Source organism: Myotis myotis, unplaced genomic scaffold (genome assembly GCF_014108235.1).
Source record: "Myotis myotis isolate mMyoMyo1 unplaced genomic scaffold, mMyoMyo1.p scaffold_m19_p_11, whole genome shotgun sequence".
Taxonomy (NCBI): domain Eukaryota; kingdom Metazoa; phylum Chordata; class Mammalia; order Chiroptera; family Vespertilionidae; genus Myotis; species Myotis myotis.
In genome coordinates, this window is record NW_023416315.1 from 45,412,948 (window position 1) to 45,428,577 (window position 15,630).

Genomic DNA, 15,630 nt, shown 5'->3' on the forward strand with positions numbered 1-15,630 from the left:
ATACTTATTAAAAAATGGAAATAGTCTGTGTCTCTCGTAAGTACCAGTAAAGCCTGCACGTGTTGATTTAGCCATGTATATAAGGCAAGCCTATGATGGCTGGAACTGTTCAGGAGCTAGGAAGACCAAAAAGGCATATTATTTTGCCCAGAGTAAACTGTTTTCTCAAATACTTACTCTTTCTGTAAGCCAGTGTGAGAAACACAGAATCATTTTCACTAAAAATTCATTCTAACATTCTAGAAAATTAAATATTATCACCATTTCTTGGGAACACCTCAAAGACTGGTCCCTCTTACCTGATAGGAATTGTCAGCCAGGAAAGAAGGCTGAGACAGTAACCTACACAGGGTCCTGCTAACTCCACAGTGAGTCACTTCTGGCTCACGAGTAAGACTTTACAACAGAAAATAACACAAAAAAAGTAAGGTGAAACAAACAGTAAGAGTCTATCCCTATAACACAGGCTTTCCAGAAAGTACTTGTCAGAGTACATGGACTGTCTGTCTAAAGAGCATAAGACCAAATTATTAGAAATATAAATAGTCATATATTCAGATGTACAATACTGGAGAAAGTCAGTGAGTATATCAGTGATATACTGTTATGTAACAAATTACTCCAACATTTATTTAAAAAAATACAAATAGAAGGGAAAAAAAACCTAGAAATGTTTGCTTTTCTCTCCAAGAACACATTTGTGATGCAGCATGTTTCATCTATAAGCATAACTATCAAATGATTTCACCTTTCTATAGTAAATTGATACCTTACCATCAAAAGTCTGGCAGCTTTTGAATAACTAACACGTCTATGGAGATGATGTAATACCTAGTTCTCTATTTCTTTATCTTTTTGATGTTAGTCGCTGGTGATCATTACTTCTGAACACTCTTCTGAGGAGATTTGTGATGAAATATGAATATTCCTCTTGAATACTAGACCTGTGTCGGATTGTTGAATAAAGCAGTTGCCCTTCTGAAAACAAAAGCCATACATATTATGGCCATTATCAAAGTATATGAACAGCTATAGTTTGTTTCATTCAGTGGAATATAGCTATCTGATTTAATGTTATGAGAAATAAAAAGAGAGAAGAGACGGAGAGCAGGCAGGATGGAAGGAGGAAGGAGAAATACATATGCTACACACACACACACATGCATGCACACATACATACAAAAATATTCATCTTAAAAAAAACTTATAAGAAGGCTTTTTAAAGTACTTTAAGCAGTTTTTAGGAAAGAAAATAAATTCATCTCTGGGACATTCCAGAAAATATAAGGCAATAAGTGTTGCAGGGACGGACATGTCTAATGCTTCTATCTAGTGAGGTAGAAACTAGTTTTCTGCTTGGTTGCTCAGCCCAAGAGCAATGACTTTGAGCAAGACAACAAAACAAACTGGGACACGAGGCACATTAAGGAAAAGCTTGAAGATGTCTGCTGCAATATTGAATGCCATTTTCACAATATTATTTGAAGAACCATTTGTCTGTACTCCTAAACTTTGGGAAATAGCTTGTCAGTGTGTGACTTTTAAATATCTTTTGCTACTTTGTCTTGAGTCTCCTGATAATAGGGTACTGTAATTGAGTTTCTCATCTCACTTTTTTCTTGTTATTAAAATATAACAATTAGAGAAAAATTAATTTTTTAAAGCTATTTCAATTACATTTACAAATGGGAAATTCTCTCCCGTGGCAATAGAGAGTCAAGACTACTTATTGGTAAAAGTGTCTATAATTTGTCATCAATTCAATGATATTCTCATAGCACTGATAATACTGCTTATTTACATTTTTGGTTTATAAAAAATAGTTATTACATCATTCCACAGTACTCTAGTTGAAGAAATTTGATGGCTTTATTTTGTGTGTGCCAGGCAGTGTGCCTATTGCAATTTCTAATGGATTTTTGTCGAGTAACACTCCCTCCATGTTCTGCGTGGAGTAGGGTTTGGTACCTGAAAGAGGAGCCGCACAACAAATTGAGAGAAAAAGACAGGAGATAATTTTGCAATATTGGGGGACCAGGTGGGCAAGTCCCAAAGGACTTCCACCCATGCTCAGGCTGTTCCAATCTTTTATTGATCTGGAGTAGCCCTTAGGGTAAGGAGGTTTCAGTGACACACAGATCAGCAGACAATTTCCAGGAATAGTCAAAGTATCTGATTAGCTCATCAATAGATTTCCAGGAATAGGCAGAGTATCTGATTAACAATATTCAACAAGGATCTACATAAGTATCTAAGGAATTAAGTGAACTAAGGTGGGGATGCTTCAACTATTATTACCTAAATTAACTGGGTGGTTCCTAGATTAACTGGGTGGTGCACAGTTCTGACCTTTGCTAGGACTTCAAAGGTTACTAGCTTTTGGGGGACTCTGTCTAAACTCAGCTAGTGAAGACAATGAATGGACTCCGGCAGATTTTAAATGTTTTATCGTATTTTCTTAACGTGATAGAAACTATTACACTAAACATTTTGTGTGTTTTAACTCTGTATGGGGGTGAGGGTGGGATGGTGTTAAACAATGTGTCTATTTTGGAAACATGCTATTAATGATACCGTGCATAAAACAGAATGCTGAACATTTTTACATGCAGCTGCTATTTTGTCTTAAGATTGGAAACTGTTGATATTGGTGTGGGGGAGACTCCTCGAAGGTGAATTAATGTTTACATTGACATTGTATAGTAGAAATCTGCTTCCATATGAGATAGGATGCGTAAAGGCATATTTTCCAGTCTGCAGCCTTATCTTTTCCTTGTTTTATCATTATCCTTCACCCTAACTTCCAAAACTTAAAGAAATATGCTAGCCTATGTCATATATTTTTAAGAGCTATCTTGATTGAAGAAGGAAAATCCTAGATATTCACCTACCTTCCTAATACCTAAAACACATAGTTCTTTATAAATGATATTTACATCCTAAGAAGAATGAATGGCCAGATACACATAAGAGTAAATAAAGTCAGAGGGCATGATACTACATATGACTATTCTTATCAAGACAGAGACTTACTGTCGTCTACAAAGTAAATGAAAGCTCTGGATGAAGGTCCAGATAGGGTGGGACAAACCCCAAGAACAATTTCTACTCAACTTTAAAAAAAATTTTCACTGAGCTATCAGATAAATGTTTTTGTTTTTTGTAGTTACTGTTCTAATTCTTTTTTCTTAAATTAGTTTTAAGATGGCAAGGATTTCTTTTTTTCTTTTTCTTTTTTGTGGTTATAATAATTTTTTAATTAAATCTTTATTGTTCAGATTATTACAGTTGTTCCTCTTTTTCCCCCCCATAGCTCCCTTCCACCCGGTTCCCACCCCACCCTCCACCCTCACCGCCCCCCCCCCCACTGTCCTCATCCATAGGTGCACAATTTTTGTCCAGCCTCTTCCCGCATCCCCACCCTTTTCCCCCCCAAGAATAGTCAGTCCACTCCCTTTTTATGCCCCTGATTCTATTATAATCACCAGTTTATTCTGATCATCAGATTATTCACTTGTTGATAGATGTGTATTTGTTGTTCATAATTTGTATCTTTACCTTTTTCTTCTTCTTCCTCTTCTTAAAGGATACCTTTCAGTATTTCATATAATACTGGTTTGGTGGTGATGAACTCCTTTAGCTTTTCCTTATCTGTGAAGCTCTTTATCTGACCTTCAATTCTGAATGATAGCTTTGCTGGATAAAGTAATCTTGGTTGTAGGTTCTTGGCATTCATCACTTTGAATATTTCTTGCCACTTCCTTCTGGCCTGCAAAGTTTCTGTTGAGAAATCAGCTGACAGTCCTATGGGTACTCCCATGTAGGAAACTGACTGTCTTTCTCTTGCTGCTTTTAAGATTCTCTCTTTGTCTTTTGCTCTTGGCATTTTAATTATGATATGTCTTGGTGTGGTCCTCTTTGGATTCCTTTTGTTTGGGGTTCTCTGCGCTTCCTGGACTTGTAAGTCTATTTCTTTCACCAGGTAGGGGAAGTTTTCTGTCATTATTTCTTCAAATAGGTTTTCAATATCTTGCCCTCTCTCGTCTTCCTGCACCCCTATAATTCTGATGTTGGTACACTTGAAGTTGTCCCAGAGGCTCCTTACACTATCTTCGTATTTTTGGATTCTTTTTTCATTTTGCTTTTCTGGTTGGGTGTTTTTTGTTTCTTCGTATTTAAAATCTTTGACTTGATTCTTGCGATCCCCTAGTCTGCTGTTGGAACTCTGCATAATATCCTTTATTTCAGTAAGTGTATGCTTAATTTCTAGTTGGTCCTTTATCATAACCTCGAGGGTCTCACTAGATTTCTTGAGGATCTCACTACATTTATCGGCGGTCTCACCAGACTTTTTGAGGGTCTTATTAAATTTATCGGCGGTTTCTAGAAAGTTGTTGAAAAACCTTAAAAGTGTGGTTTTAAACTCTATATCCAGTAGTTTGCTTTCCTCCATTTCTGTCATTTGTGACCTTTTTCTTTGTCTCCGCATTTTTTATGCTTCCCTATGTTGGTAATGTGGTTTTGTGTGCTAGGTGTCCTATAGGGCCCAGTGGCTCAGCCTCCCCAATTACCTGAGGTGGACACTCTTGGTGCACCCCTTTGTGGGCTTTGTGCACAGTCTTGTTGTAGTTATGCCTTGATTGTAGTAGGTATCACTGGGAGGAATTGACCTCCAGGCCAATTGGCTGTGGGAGTCAGCTGTGTCTACGGTGGAAGAACTGTGCTGAAGACACCCTTCTGGGGCAAGACTTGCTTCAGTGGGGCTTTGGTGCTCACTGAGTCTGCCCCGCACAAAACAGCCACCACCACACCTAACGTAGAATTATTTGGTCAAAAATTTCATTACTGACAAGGCTAAGAAACATTAATTGCTTACTTCCATTGATTCTGGACCATGAATAGCCATGGTATAATTACGGATCCCCGACAAATTATAAGACCACTTTTCATTCGTATGGCCAAAGCTATATTGTTGATTATGTCATGGGACAATGTAAAGCTTTACTGAATCTCTACAGATTGCATCTCTTGTTTCTGTGTCATCTACATGATGCATTATCATTGAAGGAACTTAAATTGGGCTGTCACAATTTTCTCTCTGACAAAGCAACACTGATTGCTATCCACTATACTACGGTACAAGTCATTGCCAGTGATTACACGTTTACATTTTCATGGTTTGCCCTGGCATTTCACATGATATTGGAGTTAATTTGACCAGTATGTAATAGGCAGGATTGCTTTTTCTATCTTTAAAAAAAGGAAATGGATGAGTAGAACTTTTAAGATAGATACAGCTATTCAAGGTATTCCTTATAATTTTTTTTCGATTTACATTGGATACTCTCTGAATGTGTTTCCATCTCTCAGGTATTTTTTTTTAATATATTTTATTGATTTTTTACAGAGAGGAAGGGAGAGAGATAGAGAGTCAGACACATCGATGAGAGAGAAACATCGGTCAGCCGCTTCCTGCCCATCCCCTACTGGGGATGTGCCCGCAACCCAGGTACATGCCCTTGACCGGAATCGAACCTGGGACCTTTCAGTCCGCAGGCCAATGCTCTATCCACTGAGCCAAACCGGTTTTGGCCATCTCTCAGGTATTAATTCATCACTAGGATGAAGTAAAACCAGATAATCATTGGTATCTCTGTGAAAATTATATTTTATACTGCTCCCTCCACATAGAAAATATTCTCCTGTTTAAGTCCCATCCATTCTTCAAGAACCAGGCTAGTTGTTATGTCTTAATCCATCTTTCCTTCCCTAAACTAAAAGTAAACCCTTCTTATTCTAGATCCCAATACACTCTGTTTATAAAATCTCAAATTCACCTTCTGGCTTGTTATATTGATGATCTTTTAATAGATTATACAATATTTATCTCCATCAAAATATCTTCTTTATTAATAAATCTGTGTGGATTTGTACTATTTGTAAGTGAATCCACAGCTCCATTATCTAAAAGTAAAAGGCTTTCATAAAAATATTTTCTGCTTAACTGAAAGAACAATCTTAAAAATCCAAGATATTTAATCATTATGAATATTGATTTTCAACAGCAGCTATAGTTTTCTATATTTATAAAATGAAAAATACATTCCTAAGTCTTTATGTCTCTGATATTAACAAGAGCTATATTTAGCAAAAGACTGAAGTATTTTCTTCATACAACATTATAAAAAAAAAATTCTAACTTTGTGAGTTCTTTGAAAACAGGTTTTAAGTCCATTTAATCACATGCCTTTTTACTCTATGCCATTAGTATCTAAAACAAGGGATTTTAGAATTACACTTAACAACAACTGGAATAAATTAGCAAGTTGAATTTTGCCATATTTATTATATATAGCAATTGATAAATAATTTTGATCCAGCATCTATTTTTATCTTATCCACTTTTGGGAGAGAGAGGGAATGGGTATCCTTTAATCATCCTTAGATTGAGTTTAGATTATTTTGCCAATGAGTTCTTAGGATAGTATTACCTTAGCTACTTTTATTAATAGCCCTGACACCTCAGAACAAGGACAAATTATTTTCCTTTGCATATAAGATGCATGGTTTAAATTGATTCCCCTGAGAAAAATGTTGTTTAAAATAATTTTGACTTTGAGCATGTTTTCATATGTCTCTTGGCCTTCCTATACCCGCTTTAGAAAAGTATTTAGGTCTATTGCCCATTTTTTTTATTGGGTTGTTTATCTTCCTTTTGTTAAGTTGTATAAGTTCCCTGTAAATGTTGGAGATTAAAACCCATATCGGTGATAACATTGGCAAATATGATCTCCCATGCAGTGGGCTTTCTTGTTGTTTTGTTGATGGTTTCTTTTGCAGAGCAGAAGCTTTTTATTTTGATGTAGTCATTGATCATCCGAGAAATGCAAATCAAAATGACAATGCAGTACCATCTCACACCTGTAAGAATCTCTGTCATCAACAAATCAACAAATGGCAAGTGCTGGCGAGGATGCAGAGAAAAAGGAACCCTTGTGCACTGCTGGTGGGAATGCAGACTGGTGCAGCCACTGTGGAGAATAGTATGGAGTTTTCTCAAAAAACTAAAAATGGAACTCCTATTTGACCCAGTGATCCCACTTCTAGGAATATATCCCAAGAAACTATAACACTAATCAGAAAGGATATATGCACCCCTATGTTCATAGCAGCACAATTTACCATAGCTAAGATTTGGAAACAGCCTAAGTGCCCATCAGAAGATGAGTGGATTAAAAAACAGTGGTATATCTACATAATGGAATACTACACTGCAGTAAAAAAGAAGGAATTTTTGCCATTTGCAACAGCCTGGATGGAACTGGAGAGCATTATGCTAAGTGAAATAAGCTGGTCAGAGAAAGATAAATATCACATAAAATAACTTTGTACAGCAAAACTTACCTTGGAGTGTATTTGCTTGTTCTCATAATTACTTCCTAAATACTAAAATTGAAATGAATATTCTTCCAGGCTCCCTACAGACTCCATCCATTCTATGGTTAAGACTTTCCATGGGTCTGCTATTTGCACAACTATTTGAAAATAATTTAAATTTGTATATGCAGTTATTTATATTTAATGTGATATTTTTTTTGTTTGTTTTCAGATTAAGGGCTCCAGAGCTATCTAAAAACATGTTTTACCAAGCTGGTCATCAAGGAAAATCTTATTAAACACTAAGATTTTTCTAGATTTTTGTTGTCATCTCTAATCATGGTGTTCAACTATATCACCTTTAATCATGACAAACTTTCTTTTATAAATCGATTGACTACTCCCTGGCTACTCCCACCCCCCAGGACAAGTCCCCAATGCCCCAGTGTCCCTGTCCATTGGTTATGCTAATATGCATACATACATGTCCTTTGGCTGATCTCTCCCTTGCCCTCTCCTCCCCCCACCTCTTCTGCCTTCCCTCTGAGGTTGGATGGTCTGTTCGGTGTTTCTTTGTCTCTGGATCTATTTTTGTTCATCAGTTTATGTTGTCCATTATATTCCACAAATGAGTGAGATCATGTGACATTTATCTTTCTCTGACTGGCTTAGTTCATTTAGCGTAATGCTATCCAGGTCCATCCAGGCTGTCGCAAATGGTAAAAGTTCCTTCTTTTTATAGCAGCAAAGTATTCCATTGTGTAGATGTACCACCATTTTTAATCCACTCATCTGATGATGGGCACTTAGGTTGTTTCCAAATCTTAGCTATTGTAAATTGTGCTGCTATGAACATAGGGGTGCATATATCCTTTCTGATTGGTGTTTCTGATTTCTTGGGATATAATCCTATAAGTGTGATTATTGGGTCAAATGGGAGTTCCATTTTTAATTTTTTGAGGAAACTCCATACTGTCTTTCACAGTGACTGCACCAGTTTGCATTCCCACCAGCAGTGCACGGGGGTTCCTTTTTCTCCGCATCCTCGCCAACATTTGTCATTTGTTGATTTATTGATGATAGTCATTCTGACAGGTGTGAGATGGTACCGAATTGTCATTTTTGATTTTCCTCTCTCGGATGATTAGTGACTTTGAGCATGTTTTCATATGTCTCTTGGCCTTCTGTATGTCCTCTTTCCAGAAGTGTCTATTTACGTCCTTTGCCTATTTTTTGATTGGATTGTTTATCTTCCTTTTGTTAAGCTGTATGAGTTCCCTGTAAATTTTGAAGGTTAAACCCTTTTCAGAGAAAGCATTGGCAAATATGTTCTCCCATGCAGGGGGCTTTCTTGTTGTTTTGTTGATGTTTCTTTTGCTGTGCAGAAAGAAATTTTTTTTTGTGGTCTTTAAAATCAGTCCTTAAATTATAAGTTGCTATGACATCATTTTAGATTTTTTATTATATTGTCTGCCATCTTGGACAGTAAGTAATTTAGACTCTTTACTTTTTTTTTTTTTTAACTCATTTACTCCTTAAAACAATAATATAAGGATAAATATTAAACTTCTTTTACATGTAAGAAAACGGAGACCCAGGGAGTTTAAGCAACTTGCTAAAGGTTTCACGGCTTATGAAAGGCAGAGCCAGGATTAAAACAAGCTCTTAGTCACTATGTTATATTCCCTCTCCCTTATAAGAAATATGGTGGAGATTTGGAGCCATCTTCACATTTGTGACTATTTCTATAGTCAGAGTAAAAGCTATTAATGTTGGCAAGTGGAGAACAGCAAAGCTAGTTTGATTTGTGGAGGCTAACTAGGCCAATTCAGTGAGTATGTAACTTCTACCAACCAGTTTTATCTCTTGCTTCCTAACTCACATCCATGATACACAAAATATTAATTAACACAAGTCATCAATGATTAAGTATTTGCAACTCTGGAGGATAATTAGAAATCCCCAGTACCTGGAATGCTTCTTTAATCTAGGATTTCACTAACAAAAGAAAAAGAATTTGACTAAGCCTACTGTCTCGTAAAGTTAAATTAGGAAATAATTCATACATGTATGAGCAATAAGTAGTAAGAACTACTATCATTTTCTAGTTCACTTTATTAACCATTACTCTTAATTCAATAAATGGTCTTCTTTTGTGGTTCCCCGTGGTTCTATTTTTTCCTGTGGTTTCATGTATACTCTCATTCTATTCAGTGAATTCTGAGAAATTCACTTCATGACTCAGGACCTTTAAAATTAATCACAGCAAGTTCTTATTTCACTCTTTTATTTTCTCAATCTTTCACTTAACAAATATGTGCAGCCATTTAATGGATACCTTCAATTTTTTAAAAATTAATTTTTAAAATGTATATATCTACCCTAGAAATTCTTTTTTATCCTATTTATTTGCTCCATTCCATAGTTACTATCTTTGTTTTATATGCTTTCTCTCTGCATTTAGGTTCATCATTTACTGTTGCATTAATTGATGGGTGTTTATAATCCTCCTTTGGAGGAAAGAGGGGAGGAGGTACTGGAAGAGATTAAGGAATTTATATGCATATATGCATAACCATGGACACAGATAATAGTGCTGTGAAGGCCTGCAGGGTGTAGGTGTGGAGGGGTTAAGTGAGGGAAATAAAGGGGTCATTTGTAATACTTTCAACAATAAAGATAAATTTAAAAAAAGAAAAGAATAATAAAATAGAAAGAAAATAAAAGACCCAAATAGTCACAAAAATATTGAAAGATTAAATGGGAAATTAGTTGATATTACACTTTCTTGGAGAAAAAAGATTAAAGAACTTGAGGGTTTAATTTCAAAACATTTCATGATTAGAATAGAAATAATGGCTATTCTAGGGAGTAAAAATAGGAATGGAAAGATTGAGGCAAACAACTGAACTTAGTGGCAAATAGGCATTATCTCTAACAAATATAACTTAACCTTTAGATAATTAATACAAATATTTTAGAAATACATTCAGTAAATAATCTTATATTAAATAGGATGGAAAATCAGTTTTTAGAGTTCTCCTAAGGTTCTAACTAAAATATAAATCTGCCTAGCAATGAGTTCTGTGCTTGATTTCAAAACTAACTTCTAAAGTTGCAGAAGTTACAATAATAAGAAGCCAATCTACCAAGAAAGAAAAATAATTTTTCAGTTAATTGCACTTGTGGCTAATACTTAAAATTATATAAAAAAATCTTATCATATTATACTGTCATACCTAAAACATATGAAATCATATTTATTTAAATGTAAAGTGTGAAGGTTTTTTATCTTTAATTTTTCCTTGATAATAAAGTACTATATTTTGTTTCTTTAATTATAGACAAAAAGTTCTCAAACCATAACACCCTCTGGCACCCAGAAAAAAGTTAAGAGAACTCTGCCTAACCCACCTCCTGAGGAGACCTCAACAGGGACTCAGTCGACGTACAGCACAATGGGTACAGTTTCCAGGAGAAGGATCTGCAGAACCAACACAATGGCACGAGCCAAGATTCTCCAGGATATAGACCGAGAACTTGATCTTGTAGAGAGAGAGTCTGCAAAACTTAGAAAGAAACAAGCAGAACTTGATGAGGAAGAGAAGGAGATTGATGCCAAGTTGCGGTACCTGGAAATGGGAATTAACAGGAGGAAAGAGGCATTGTTAAAGGAGAGAGAAAAGAGAGAGCGAGCCTACCTCCAGGGGGTAGCTGAGGAACGGGATTACATGTCTGACAGTGAGGTGAGCAGCACCAGACCATCCCGAATAGAAAGTCAGCATGGCATAGAGCGACCAAGAACTGCTCCCCAAACTGAATTCAGCCAGTTTATACCCCCACAAACCCAAACGGAATCTCAGCTAGTTCCTCCTACGAGTCCTTATACACAATACCAATACTCGTCTCCTGCTCTTCCTACCCAAGCACCCACCCCATACACCCAGCAGTCCCATTTTCAGCAACAGACTTTGTACCACCAGCAAGTTTCACCTTATCAGACTCAGCCAACATTCCAAGCTGTGGCAACGATGTCCTTCACACCTCAAGCTCAACCTACACCAACCCCACAACCTTCTTATCAGTTACCATCACAGATGATGGTGATACAACAAAAGCCACGGCAAACTACATTATATCTGGAGCCCAAGATTACTTCAAACTATGAGGTGATTCGAAACCAACCCCTGATGATAGCACCTGTTTCTACTGATAATACATATGCTGTTTCCCATCTTGGTAGTAAGTACAATACCTTAGACCTGAGAATGGGTTTGGAGGAGAGAAGTAGCATGGCAAGCAGTCCAATATCAAGCATTTCTGCAGATTCTTTTTATGCAGATATTGACCACCATACTTCACGAAATTTTGTCCTAATTGATGACATTGGAGAGATTTCCAAAGGAACAGCAGCATTGACCACTGCATTTAATCTTCATGAAAAGGATCTGTCAAAAACAGACCGCCTCCTTAGAACCACTGAAACACGGAGGTCTCAAGAAGTGACAGATTTCCTAGCACCTTTGCAGACTTCCTCAAGGTTGCATAGTTACGTGAAAGCAGAGGAAGATCCAATGGAAGATCCTTATGAGTTAAAGCTTCTGAAACAGCAGATTAAACAAGAATTCCGTAGAGGGGCAGAGAACTTAGATCACCTTGCTGGTCTTTCCCATTATTACCATGGTGATACTACCTATAGACATTTTCCAAAATCTGAAAAGTACAGCATTAGTAGACTCACACTTGAAAAACAAGCGGCAAAGCAACTACCAGCAGCCATACTCTATCAAAAGCAGTCAAAGCATAAGAAATCACTAATCGACCCTAAAATGTCAAAATTTTCACCTATTCAAGAAAGTAGAGACCTTGAACCTGATTATTCAAGCTATATGACTTCTGGCACTTCTTCTATTGGTGGAATTTCTTCCAGAGCAAGGCTGCTTCAAGATGAAATCACTTATGGCCTCAGAAAAAATATTACAGACCAACAAAAATTTGTGGGATCATCTCTTGGCACAGGACTAGGCACATTAGGAAATACCATACGGTCAGCTCTGCAGGATGAAGCGGATAAGCCATACAGTAGTGGCAGCAGGTCCAGACCTTCTTCCAGGCCTTCGTCTGTCTATGGGCTTGATTTATCAATAAAAAGAGATTCTTCCAGTTCTTCTCTAAGACTGAAAGCTCAAGAGGCTGAAGCTCTAGATGTTTCCTTCAGTCACGCATCTCCCTCTGGCAGAACTAAGCCTACCAGTTTGCCAATTAGCCAGAGTAGAGGAAGAATACCAATTGTGGCCCAGAATTCTGAAGAAGAAAGTCCACTCAGTCCTGTTGGCCAGCCAATGGGGATGGCCAGGGCTGCAGCTGGACCCCTGCCACCAATATCTGCAGACACCAGAGATCAGTTTGGATCAAGTCACTCATTGCCTGAAGTTCAACAACACATGAGAGAAGAATCACGGACTCGAGGCTATGACCGTGACATAGCGTTCATCATGGATGACTTCCAACATGCCATGTCTGACAGTGAAGGTAAATTGGGCCTCAGAATTCCTTGTTACTCTCAAAACTCAAACTCTCATTTTCCTGCATGTTTAATCTTCCTTCTCTAAAGATGTATTGTACTTTCCTTGGTTTGTCTTTTGCATGTTTACTTCAATTTTATTTTTTGTAAATGGAAATTGTATCTTGTGTATAGATTTTATAGCATGCTTTTCTTTATTTCTTTTTAGATTATTCTTTTATTGGTGTTTCTTAATTGCTTGATTTGTTCGATGTCCTCTTTTCCAAAATCATTATCAATAATTGTGTCAATAAAATGGTCATTCTTTAAATTCATAATTGGCTAAAATCATTGGAAACTTTTTGTCTGTTCTTTTCTTTTTAAAATTGTCAATTTCTTTCAGTTTATGAAATTATTAAGGTTTCAAGCCATTAACTACTATTCTGCTAGACTTTGTAATAGAAAATTACTTATGGTGTTTTTGTGAGACTAGTATTTATGAATTCAGATAATGTTCTCATCTCATATTAGTATAATGCAGAATTTTATAATTCTTCTTAAATGAAAGGTTTGTATTTTATCTCTCATTATGAATACCGTAATTGCCAAGTCTGTACCTTTGCATTATATACTAGAAAACAACACAAAATATGACATTGAAAATAAATAATCTTATCAAGTATATATAAAGTATTTTTTATATTTACAATTCAAATTTTGTACAATGCTTTTATGAATTTACCTAGTTGAAGCTGAAGCCCTCCAGGTCTACCTGTTTAGTCTTTTCCTTGACTTTGCTTTTTGCATCATCTCTTTTTTTGCCCTAAATCGTTTAACTGGTTTTTCATATTGAATAAGTGATTTAGGGCAAATACATACCTAACTAAAAACTAGCCTATGGTGTTTTTGTTGTTGTTTAATCATATAGAACCATAAATACTTTAGAAAGTTACCTAGTCCAAATCTAATTTTGAAGATGAGGGAGGAGAGGTACAGTGATGTTAAGAGGCTTGCTCATACCAAGAGGACTCATGATTCTGGATCACGAGCCCTCTGCGGTTTATTTGAATGTAGGCATGGTTTTGAGTCATGGAAATAAAATATTTTTGATCAAATAAAAGTGTATTACTTCATGCCTTTGGAAACTGCAAAGCACTGAGCTAACATGAATATCTCCCCTTTTGAGTCCTACATTTTCTTTGAGAACTCACAGGAAAATATATTTTCATGAAAAGGATTTTCTTCCTACTTCTGTATCTAGCCAGCAATATGATTTTAGAAATTCAAATCTAGATTTGAAAAGGACTAAAGTAATCACTGGATCTGGAGGACAAGCTGCTTTTTCTAGTGAAATTCCAACAACTAATCACTTTCTTCTGTACTGGCTATTGTAATGACCAGTTTGAATGAATCTAAATAGAATTAAACTATTCATGTAATAATTGGCTGTGAATAATGTAGATCCCAAAATAGCTTACTTGTATTTTACATTTAAGAATACAAGAAAATATCAATCAGTCTAAAAAAGGGGAATGTTTATCTCTAGCAAATTATTTAAATTAATTTGGAAAATGCTATTATAAAATTTATTTTTTTAAGTGCAGAACTACCATGGCTAATAATATAATTGTAGTTATAAAGAATTAGCATTTATATCTAACTTACTATAAAGTATAAAGACAGAATATAATATGAAAATAGATTTATTCAATCGGGTTTTTTTCTTGGTGGTTCTATAAATTCCTATGAAAAGCATGATAGACATCCTAATTTACACATAGAATTAGTATAAGAAATATCCATCAAAGTATATTATTAGAATTGTAAATAAATTGACAAAATTTGGAGTAAGCTGGGATTCTGCCTTATTTGTATAGACACAGCCAAGAAAACATGTTTTAAAGGATTGTATTTCAAATGCAGTTAGCAGAATTATATATTCAAGTGAAATCATGTATTGCATTATCCAATATATTCATTTATTAAGAACAGTATAGATTATTTTTTCTTTTCATAATAAATATAAAATAAATATATAAAAAAGTAAGGTAAATAGTGTTGATGTTGGGACAATCATAAAATTTTAATCTGATGATTAAATAATGGATTTGTTTTCTATTTGCTTATCAAATTTTATTATGCTAAATATTTTTTCATAAGTGTAGTTAATTCATATCTAATTAAAACTATGAAAAACCATAAATATCCGGTAGATTATGAGAAATTATTGTGTAACTATTAATAAAGTCCAAGGGATAATTTAATATTTATTTTAAAACATGCATATTATTATTATGATATTTAACTTCTTTCTCTAGTTGATGGCTAATTTTTCTGTTTTATTCATTTCTAAATATTTATTGAATGTTATGACATTTGCAAGGCATTGTTTTTAGTGTTGAGGGAAGGAAATAAAAAATCAAGATATGAGCCTTGCCCTCAAGCAGCTTAGAATCTAAGAGGGGAGATCAGAGAAGCACATATATAACCACAGATCAGGTACATATCAGTGTATTTCATCAAATCTAAGACTGACTGAACTATGACACATTTCTCATCTTCTCCTGTTTTGTTTTGTTTTTGGAAGAAATCTTGTGGTTAATTACTACCTTTGACCAGGATCACAGGAGGTAGAAGTAAGTAATGGTGTACATGCTGTGGGTTTGCCAGCCCTGCTAGCAAAGAAATAATAAAAATTGCCTTTAAAAAAAATCATGGGAGAAGGTTTTGAAAGAGAAGGCAATCAGGTA

At 35.5% G+C, this 15,630-nt stretch overlaps 1 protein-coding gene across 1 annotated transcript in view; it reads left to right on the top strand.

Annotated features, from left to right (window-relative positions):
- The window catches only part of PCLO (piccolo presynaptic cytomatrix protein), a 273,992-nt gene that overhangs the window by 151,680 nt on the left and 106,682 nt on the right, over positions 1 to 15,630 (top strand). The window contains exon 7 of the mRNA XM_036328338.1: positions 10,722 to 12,909. Within this exon, the coding sequence (XP_036184231.1) occupies positions 10,722 to 12,909 (2,188 nt within the window). The remainder of the gene's footprint in view (positions 1 to 10,721; positions 12,910 to 15,630) is intronic.